The sequence below is a fragment of the Artemia franciscana genome, chromosome 14 (assembly GCF_032884065.1).
Source record: "Artemia franciscana chromosome 14, ASM3288406v1, whole genome shotgun sequence".
NCBI classification, from domain to species: Eukaryota; Metazoa; Arthropoda; class Branchiopoda; order Anostraca; family Artemiidae; genus Artemia; species Artemia franciscana.
This window is the reverse complement of record NC_088876.1, coordinates 734,251-745,831: the sequence shown is the minus strand read 5'-3', so window position 1 is coordinate 745,831 and position 11,581 is coordinate 734,251. Positions and strand designations below refer to the sequence as shown.

Genomic DNA, 11,581 nt, shown 5'->3' with positions numbered 1-11,581 from the left:
CTCTGTTTATGAAATTATTCTTGAATAGAATTTTTAATTTCGATTGTTTCCCTGAAAGTTTGCTTTAAACCTTGGTCCCTAGAAATCAAAGAAACATTTTCATACAAAATGAAATGATTTGGAAAATTAAAGATATGCTCCGAGAGGGCCGACGTGAAATCTTCAGGTTTGGTATTTTGCTTTAAAGACGATGAAATACAATTATGATGTTGTAGCAATCTCGTTTTTGAATTCTGGTTAGTACGTCCAACATAAGAGCTTCCACAAGTACATGGGATTTTATAAACCCCATTTTGTTGCTCTACGGAAGTCCGATCCTTTCCAGACTTTAAAAAACTAGCCAAAGTATTACTACCTCTTAAAGCTACCTTTAAGCCATTATTTTGTAAACCCAAGAGCTATGACGTCTGTCCACGTAATATGTCAGATAATTCTGATGAACCGGAGCCAAAAAGGTCAAAGAGATTTGCCTCGGCTGTTGCATTGAAAAAAATAAGAGCAATAAACTATATGTAATTAGTTTATTAGGTATAAATTTTGTTTATTTTTATTCATGTCTTTTAGTTTTACTGCTGATGATGAACACTGTATATGTGTTAGAAATATCCAGTTAAATAATTTAATATCTATTCACTGTCAATAAAAAGGTATCATCCCTAGTTTGAACTGTTTTACTTTCGTCATGGAAAGGCAGTGTGGTCTTCGAAGTTATCTAAATTAGTCCTTATTGATTTCTCTGGAAAGTTCTTCATCCATCCCAGAATCAACATTAGAGACGAAATTTGGCTTATTCGGGGGTAAAATAGCTTGACTTGAGTGAGCTTGATTGCTTGATTGTAAATTTATTGCGTTGCTTCAAGATTGATCCAGTCGTTGAAATCCTCATCTTAAATTTATGTAATTTTCATGTAATTTATCAGTAATCATATTAGTATTTTTATCTTCTGCTCTAATGATTGGAGGACCCAACTTTTCAGCATAGTCATGAAAATCCAGCTTGCTCTAAGGCACGTTGTTGAACCATATTTGTTTGTATTTCTCTTCTTTTCAATATGCTCGCTAATAATTTATTCAAATTTATAGGATGCATTTATAGAATGAAAGTTCTTATTGAATAACTTTCGGTGGTTTTCCTTAATCACTAACAATAATTAGTTTTGGTGGTTTTCCGTAATCACCAACAATAATTAGTTCACCAGTTCTATCCGACAGTTCATATGTTATAGGGGTTGTATGTTTCACTGCAGCTATTTGAAACACTTCAGTTGTGTAGCTTGATAGGTAACCTTCATCAAACACACCCTTACTGTTATTAATTCTAACAAAGTCCTCAACATTGAATTTGCTTATGGATGGAATTTGAACTTCGACATCAGGAAATAAATTAGTATAAACCTTGTTTTCATTTCCTTTTTTACTCCCTTCTATTGGTTTCATTTTGATGGATCGATGATGGGAATTGTTAGACTTGTCAACGAAAGAGGGTAATACATCTACCCTACGTTTTGTGTTGTAATGGGTAAAATATTTCCTCAATCCCTCTCTGAGTGTTCTATTAAACCGTCCAACAATTTGAGCTTTCAATTCACTTTCAAATGAGAGCCAATGAGTTTCATGACTCTGTACTTGAACGTTTTTCATATCAAATTCATTACCTTTATCTGTTTGTAATTTTCTAAGTTTTCTGTTTTTAAATAAATCAGTAAAATCATTAATAATTTTCTTACCCGTACACCAAGTATATTTATTAAAACAATCAATGACTGTAAGAATATAATTTAAATTATTATTTAAACTTTTATATTGCAGCATATCAACCAAATCTGCTTAACACTGGTCATCGACATTATGAATGTAAACGCATCTTCTTTTAAATCTATGATAAGCTGGATGGTGTAAAGAATAACTATTTTGCTACTCTTTTTTGATTTTGGTTTTTGATACAGTAAAGCTATGTTCTTTAAATTTTTTATGTAAATCATAAATCTCTGAAAAATTTGAATAATTGATTTCTAAAAGATTGTTTTATACGCTACTCTTGCCAGTACAAATACCACTTCCTTTTATCCAGGGTGTTTGCTCAGTGCTTCCTTTTTTAATAATAATTTTTCTTGCAAACACAAAATGTACAAATACCTTAATCATTGGCACCTCATTTCTTTTTGATTCTACCCGAGATAAAGACTCGGTTGCAGTAGCCTTTTTACATCGAATACATATAATCGTCATTTATTACAGATTTAAATTCCTAAACAAATTTGAATTATCAAATATATTAGTGAACACTAAAAGATTTTTACGTTCTCAAGAAAGTCTCAAGAGTAGTGAATAGCAAGTAAGAAAACTCCTCAGGCTTGAACATTTGAAGGTTTAGAATTTTACTTAATATAATAAGCTCCTAATAATTGGCTGACATTGAAGAAGTGATTAAGAGTTGTTTACAACAACATCCGAATTCGTCAAGATAAAAATGGATAACCTCATTATCCAATTAATGAATTACGGTCATTTGCCAAAGATCATAATTTAAAGATAATTGGAAAAAACTTAAAATATTCAATACTGTCAATGATCATCTTCATAATAGAATATCAATGTGCGATCACTATATTCAGTGGTTACGAAATTTAAAAAGAGAAAAAATAAAAAAGCAGCATCACTACAATATTGAACCTGAATTAAAATTAAAATTAGAAAATTAAATCAAAGTAAAGAATTCAATTATTTCAGATTTAAAACTTCAATTTAATGGTGTACGAAATAAAGATATTATTGAACTTAATTTATTTTAAATCAAAACAGATTTCAAGTGCTGGAAATTATTTTGAAGTAAAGAATATAGTAAATAGTTATTTTAATTATCAAATAGATGTCAATAAAAAGAATGTGGATAAAATCGACAATCCATTCGAGATGTAACTGGTAGAGTGTTAAATAAGAACATAATACTGATATTTCGAATTTATTTATAGATAAAAAATCAAAGAACTTCCAGATATCCCAGTGTATATGTTTAAAGAAGAAGAATATGATAATAGTCCAAGTATTGAATGGATTAGAGAAAATTCCTTTGCAAAGAATATTTCAATAAATGCAAATGAACCTGATTTTGGACCACTTTCTGCCTCAGTTGTTAAGATATTTAAAAAATAAATGATAGCCGTCCATTATCATAGCTATTCATGTATTATTAATGAAAAAAGTGACATCGAACAAAGTCATCTAAAAAATGATAACTGGAGTATATAAACATTATACATAGAGAATATACCCATATCAGGCCATTTATGAGAGTCAATAAAATTGATTATCGAATGACCTGATTACAAAATCATGTGGAAGGTACTTATAAAGAATTAACTGACTTTGCAAAAAATTAAAAAAAACATGTATTAATAGACAAAATAATGATAGTAAATGCTTTCTTTGGTCAATACTAGCTTATCTTCACCCAGGGAATGACAGACATTTTGATAGACTATCAAAACAAAAACACTGCGAAAATGAATTCAAATTTAAAGGGATTATTAATTTTCCTATGGATATTTAAGCTATTTACAAATTTGAAAAAAAATATTATATCAAATAACTTAAAATGTGTATAAAATTCGTCTATGTACATTCTGTGGAAGAGTCTTTAATGAAGAAGAAAAATTTGAAAAACTTAGCAAAAAAGGAAATTTAAAATCCTGACATCGTAACGTATTGAATTAGAGTTCAAAGAGTTAACAGCTAAATAAGTTTCTATTCAATCGGGTAAAACACATGCTTAAACCTCGACAGCTTGCGCAACCAACTAGTTTTAACCGCTACTGTATATAAGTGAATTGTTATAGCAGTGACGTCAGAATCTTTTAATTAGAGAATTTTGCAAGCAGGAAACGCAAGCGAAAAGTGTCAAATGAATTTTCCTGACAAACCTAGAGCAGCTGTTTTAAGTTGGGGGGGGGGCGTAGGAATACGAGAAGAAGCCCCCTTGTGATATTCAAGTGTTTCCTGCTAGTTGACTTTGTTTGCCTCCGGAGCTATGCAAGCGGGAGATAGAGCGTATGCTCAGTTTCGATACTACAAAATGTAATTATGAGGTTACCTGTTATGGTAGTGATGAAGTTAAGATCGTGACGTCAGAGAATATTGGTGTTACTTAACAAAGCATGCTGACGCTTTAAAGGATGGGCGAAAAAATGTTCAAAGGGCTATTAAGCTTTGCCTAGAGGATGCGGATGGTCTACCTAATGATTTGTCGAACTCAGTTTTGTCACTGCAAAGCGATCTGGTGACTTTGCGAGAACGAATTGAAGATGAGGTCAGAAAACAGGTAGATAATGAGTTTGCAAAGTTAGACACTGTGTCTCCACACCAGTTTAGAAATGAATTTTTGGACACTATAACACAGGCTGCGTATAAAGCCATGGAACTGTAGTTCCAGTCTAAGTTCGATCAAATTGAGAAAGGTCTTAACGATTATAAGTCCGAAATCATCCAGAATAGTGCCAAATTTCAAAAATTAGAAACTAAACTTGATCATCTTAGCCAGACTTCTCTTCTTAACAAGATCATTGTTTCTGGGATTGAAGCGACCACTCGGGACCTACCTACTCTAAGTGAAAAAGTCTTAGATCGTCTGAATGCACATATGGGACTCCATCTTAATAACAATATGCTCAAGACTGTAAGGCGTTTAGGGTCTTTTGACTAGTCTCAGGTGCCAATTGAACTTACCTTTGTATCTGAAGTGACATCTGTCGAAATCCTGCATAATCAAAAAAAGCTCAAAGGTTCGCTTATTTTTGTCAACAAGGCCCTCACCAAAGAAAGGCAGGAAGTTTTCAAACTAGCGCGCAACAAATTCGACAAGAAGAACGTGTGGACCATGAGAGGAGTTATTTATGTGAAAAGTGGCTCGCAAAATATTCCGTGTAAATCGATTAGTGATGTAGTTGAAATCCATGATTTCGCTAATGAGCCGTCGATAGCATAAATAAATGGTGGTTTCTTGTCTTCCTTGTGACTGTGAAGTATGGACCACTTCTATATTTTCTTAGATTCCCACTTAAAATTAGATGCAATTTTGAATACGTTTATTGGTGGTGATAAAGATGTGCCTTATGCTAAAAAGATACCCGACTTTGATTTTGAGAGGGCACTTTAGAGTGTGAGCCAGACAGATGTAAATTCCCGGTCACGGTGCTTCATGTTAATGCTCAAGGTTTACAAAGTGCGTATAATGAACTCAAGTTTTGCTATCATCTAGTCCAAAAGATATTGTGGCCATATGTGAAACGTTTTTTGTCTAGTTCTTCACCTATGTCTATGTTCAAGGTTCCTATGCTGAAAAGTGTGTCTCGCAATAGGAAATTGAATGTACGAGGTGGACAGGTGATCTGTATTCGCCAGGATTGGTCTTTTAGTGTAAAAGAGGATATATCAATTTGGGAAGAGGGTTTATGTGAAACGCTATTTGTGGAAATTAAACCCACGAGTGGTGATCTGTTTATATTTGGTTCAGTATATAGACCTCCATCAAGTAACCCAAAAAATTTTTTCGAGGTTTTCGTGTTGGTTCTTTGAAAACTCAGCGAGTAAAAGAAATCTGTTATTATATCAGGGGACTTCAATTTTGGTTTGCTGAATTTAGATCTTAGTACTCATAAAGAATTTTTGAATATTATGCTGTGTGCTGGTTTTCTTCCAAGCATTTCTCTCCCAACTAGGGTTACAAATACTACAGCTACACTGATTGATAATATATTTTATTCTATTAAGTCAGTTAAAGCACTGAAAGCCTCTATAATTTTATCTGATATGTCGGACCATTTCCCAGTGAGTGTTCTTCTGGATTTAGGGAGAGTTAATACTCTTTCTTGGGATGCTAGAGATGATACTTCCCATAAACGATTTGAGTGGATTGATTTTAAGCTACTACGTGAACTAAATAATAGCAACGATTGGAGTCTAATTTATGGTTCAAATGATGTTAATATTACATTTTCTAAATTTATTTCTGATATGACACGGCTCAGAGAGGAGGCTACTACAACTAAGTTTATACATGGGAAATATTCAAAAAATTTGATCCTTGGATTACCGAAGGAATTTTTTTAATTAAGAATAAGAATATAAAATTTAAGGGGTATGTAAAAATTCCAAGTGATGGCTCTTTTGAAGAATATAGAGTATATAGGAATGAGTTAAATTCGATTGTTAGATATACAAAGAGAACATCTTATAAAGATAAGTTTATTCAGTATAAGTCAGATATGAAAAAAAAATTAGCAGTTGATTAATGATTTCGACCTAGCCATAAATCTAAATCTAGTGTTGATTGGCTAGAAGTTGATGGAGGGAAGGTAACTGACCATAAAGAAATCTTGCATATATTGGAAGACTATTTTAGTTCAGTAGGAAAATAGCTTACATTGGATTTTTTTCTCCATTGTTAAATGACCCTACCATTTCTTTTGATAATGATCATCAAACTGAGAACCCTTTTGATTTTTCCGAAAGGACACCCCAACATGTGAAAAAAATTATCATGAAGCTTGAAAATAGTTCATTGTCTGATGAATTTGGTTTTTCTACTCGAACAGTAAAGCAGGTAACTGCTGATAATGCCCCATCACTTGCACACATATATAATTTGTCATTTGTACAGGGAGTTTTTCCCGATTTGTTGAAGAGAGCTAATGTTATTGCACTACATAAAGGCGGAATTACTAGTGATCCTTCAAATTATAGAGGTATAGTATAGTATAGTATAGAGTATAGGTATAGTTTAGTAAACTTTTGGAAAAGATAGCGAACCATCAGCTCCATAATTAATTAATTGGTGAAAATATTTTTTCATCCTTCTCAGTTTGGTTTTATAAAAGGAAAATCAACGGTGTTGGCGATTCATCAACTTCTGCTTGAGATAAATGATGCAATTGACAGTGATCAGTATGCGTTGGTGGTATTTTTTGATGTCACCAAGGCCTTTGATACAGTTGACCATCGTCTATTGGTAATCAAACTCCAAAAATATGGTTTTGCTTCAAAATCCTTAAATTTAAAAAACATTATCTTAGGGATAGAAAACTTTAATGTCATGATAGAATCAATGGTATCCGTTCGGAAACTTTTTTGACAAGTTCTGGGGTCTCTTAGGGATCTGTCCTTGGACCGACCTTGTTCCTTCTATTTATAAACGATTCGCCCGTGGTATTACCACTTTGTAAAACTGTAATATTTGCAGATGATGTTGTTATTTTTGCATCCCATGCTGATTTATCCATACTTTTTCATGATCTTAATAACACACTTTTATCTGCAGGGGATTGGTATGCCAGAAATTTACTTTCATTAAATGAGAAGAAGTGTCAATATATGCTGTTTTCTTGATCTGGTTCTCAGAAAACAGAACAGCTTTCTCTTTATCTAAAAGATAGGGTTCTCAAGTGTGTTGATCAATTTAAATATCTTGGAATTATTTTGGATGAAAATTTGTCTTTCCGTGAACATGTGAAAACAATGTCTCTACAAATCTCGCGAAATATCGGCATTCTTTTTCGTTTACGCCATTTTTTCCCAAGGGATATTTTAAAGACAATATATTTTTCTTTCGATAATCCATATTTTCTTTATTGTGTTTCTGTTCGGGCATTAACTTTTCCTTCCACGTTTAAACCTCTTCAAACTCTACAAAATAAAGCCCTTAGATTAATGTTTAATGTTAATAATAGATCCTCAGGTAGCCATCCTTATGGATCTTCTGGTTTCTTCTCTGTTCATCATCATCATTTTATTGCCATTTCTAATATTTGCCACAATTATGTTTTGGACAACTTTCACTAAATTTCCCAAGATTATTCCCGACAAATTCACAATTCCACAATTACCCACCATCTCATAGTTCTGATTTCTCTTTTTAAATTAGGCCAACGGTGCGAGTGGGATTTAGTTTGCGTCATATTGGTCCAAAAGTTTGGAATTTAATCCCAATAGCTGTGAGAAATTGTAATGATAGAAACAAATTTCTGAAGTTATTAAGAAATCATGTTGCTAGTCTCCCATAATATTTTCTGTTGTGTGTGTTGAGGTTTGATTTCCGTAAGAAGTGCAAATTAGTTTAAGCCGAAGTAATGACGGTTATTTATTTTGTTTGTATTTTTTCTATATTTTTTTTTGGTGATATACCACGCGCTTAAGTATGCTATTAGGCATTTGCGCTGTTTGTTTATATGGTTTTATTCTTGTTGTAAATAAACATATATCTATCTACTAGGATCTAAAATTGAGTTTGAAAATATAGCTAAACAAAAGAAAGTACCCTATTGCATAATAGATGATTTTGAATCGTATAAGTAAGAATTAAATAAAAAAAGATAAGAATACAATTAAAGCAGCAGAGCAAAAGCCATTTGCTGACGAATCCAAGCATGTTATTCCTTCGATAAAACACAAAATAAATATTACGAATACTTTAGATGTCTGAAGATATCTAAAATCTGAAGATACTTTAGATATCTTAGAATTTGAAGATTATAGCCCATATTTTGTAACTAACGTAACAGATGTGGTTACAGAAATAGCAAATGAATATGAGAATAGGCAGAAAGATCTTGGTTATACACAAGAACAAGTAAAAGAAAAATAGAATAATAAAACTATAGTAAATAATAATTTTTATTTAGACCACGACCATATGTCTGGTAACATACGTGAATTTACTCATGGAGAATGTAATAAAAAATTTAGGATTCCTAAACATGTCCCTATTGTAATGCAAAATCTCTCAAAATATGACTCTCATTTATTCCTTAGAGATTCGGTACCTGATAACGGTATTTTATTCAGGGGAGAGCTTTATGTCGTTTTATAAGACAATAACTGTTAATGAAACGCAATACGGAATGCGTTTTATAAATTCAATTTTTTTATGGCTTCATCGCTAGATTGAAAGTATCCTATTGCATAATAGATGATTTTGAATCGTATAAGTAAGAATTAAGTAAAAAAAAAGGTAAAAAGACAATTAAAGCAGCAGAGCAAAAGCCATTTGCTGACGAATCCAAGCATGTTATTCTTTCGATAAAACACAAAATAAATATTACGAATACTTAGATGTCTGAAGATATCTTAAATCTGAAGATTTAAGATCTCTTTTTTATGGCTTCATCGCTAGATTGGCTTTCACAAATTTAGCCAGATGTGATTGTAAAATAAATTAAAATTGTTTAAGAAATAATTTTAAGTATACTTTTGATGTAATTCAAAATACTGAAGAATCAAAAGAAATAATAAAGAAAGGAATATTTCCGTATGAATATATTGATATCTATGAAAAAATAAATTGGACAAAATTACGTTCAATGGGGAAGTTATAGTCTAGTTATATAAGAAGGATATATAAGGGAGAAATCTATTTAGAAATTATTTACATGTAAAACGCTATTATATTGTACTAATTTCTAACAAAAAACTGATGTTTTAATTTTATCAGTTGTCGTTGAAAATTTTAGAAATGGATGTTTAAATAATTGTAAACTATATCCACTGCACTTTTTTTCAGCACCAGGACTAACATGGGAAGCTTTTCTCAAACACCGTAAAGTTGAAGTTCCATTGTCTTCTGGCGAAAATATGTATACATTTACTGGAAAAGGAATAAGAGGAGGTGTATATCAGTGTTATAAATTTTATAAAAACTTTAATCAAATACACCCAAAAAATGGATTTAGATACTAATAATATATATGGTTGGGTAAGATCCAAATTTAACCTGAAAAAGACTAACATACCCAACCATTTAAAAGAAAACAACATCTCAGACTATTACCAACAACTAAAAGTTTACGTTCAATCAGAAAATGGTTAAAGATAATGTAGGAGTTATTTACCATGTTTATCTAAAAAATCAAAGAGAGTTACACAAATTACATAAAGATTTACCACTAGCTCCAGAACAATTTTCAATATAAATTAAGTACAATCTTAAATAATTAAATAAATTATGTCGTATTTTAGTATTGAAAAAAATGCTTAGTATTGAATGTTTGTATGAACATGGCTTAAATAAATGTATCATGATACTACATTACGACAAAAGGGAACGAATGATTTCGAGATAGATGTTTTTAAACTCATGAATAATGCTTTTTTTAGAATAACTCTGGAAAGTTTTAGAAAAAGAGCAACTACTTTCTCAACAATTTTATTTATTCTTCTATCATTGATAAAATTTTAGTTTAGCTACTTTTTGCTATCTTGGAAAGCGTTCAGGCTATAGAAATGAAATTTACAGGGACGGGTCTTCACTCTAAAGTAGGTCTTTGGAATGTAGTTTTAAGTAACTAACTCCACTCTTTTTTCCACTGGGGCATTGATCCTTAAAAATCTTTGTTATAAATGTGAAACCTTGCAAAATAGATCAGTTTAAATGAAGTGCAACGAAAGGTTTTAGCTTCACAATTTTGCTCTGACAAAGGCTAGGGCACTTTAAACCCCCAATAACTGTGATTTTACTTACGAGAGGGCTGCTATTAACGTCATTCATTAGAACTGTGACCGGTGAAGACCTTGTTTCCATGTTTAGTATGCTGGGACTTGGTTGATACTAAAAAAAAGTCGAAACGTATAGGTCTATACAGGAAAACATTTTGATTTTCTTTATTTTTGAGGTAGGATATTTTTGTGGCTCTAGGTTTTCAAATCAAAGGGTCAAAAGATGTTGATTTATAGTCCAACTTCCTTAGGGTATATAGTTTTTTTTCGATTGAATGGATACTGAGAGATCAGATCCACTGCAGATCCTTTGCTCCCCGGTTCAGAAAGATGACACTAATAGAGATACTCTATTGAACCAGATAAACCTTCAGAAACATTTGGTTTGATAATGGAAAATAAAATAAATAACACCCTTACATAACGTGTCCAAGATTGCTGCTTGGCTGAAATTTGCAAAGGAGTAACTAAATTGGACTCATAGGAAATGATCACCACTGAAACATAGAAAATGTAAAACAATATATTTGAAATGGAGGATCATCTTTATAATTTGCAAAATCGTTGCTTACCAAGCTGTACTGTAGGAGTTTGGATGAAGTAGTCTCTATGCCGTTGTATGTCTAGGAGCAAGCAATCTCTCCCCTGATATACCGAGGTTTTTACGATACTTCAGTAGCTAGAGCTTTTACAATCATTCCTCTAATTGACGTGTCCACTTGTTTTGTTCTTCGTCATTTTTCCATAGTCCCTCCTCACCCATTACCCCCCAAAAATATTGTCCTTGTGTTCTCGTCTTAGAAATACCTATAAGGACAATTTTGATTTAGCAACAAATGCGACAATTTGAATTGAATTCCATAAAAGTTGGACAGAAAAATTATCTTAACAATTCTAGCAATAATTCCTAGTTTTATACAACTTTTACCAATGCACTGAATATCATAAATGAATTAAACCGTCTTAGATATACATTATACATGGTGTTAATTAAAAAAGCCTGAAGAAAAGGTACTTGAAGGAAGTGCATACAAGGGGTAAATATTTGTACAGCTTTATGTCTTTACATTTCTGCATTCATTTAATTCGAAATGTTTTG

At 31.9% G+C, this 11,581-nt stretch overlaps 1 protein-coding gene across 1 annotated transcript in view; it reads right to left on the bottom strand.

Moving 5' to 3' along the window:
• Positions 1–1,134: 1,134 nt before the first annotated feature.
• Positions 1,135–11,581, bottom strand: part of LOC136035861 (uncharacterized) — a 10,698-nt gene continuing 251 nt past the window's right edge. The window contains exon 2 of the mRNA XM_065717820.1: positions 1,135–1,763. Within this exon, the coding sequence (XP_065573892.1) occupies positions 1,135–1,763 (629 nt within the window). The remainder of the gene's footprint in view (positions 1,764–11,581) is intronic.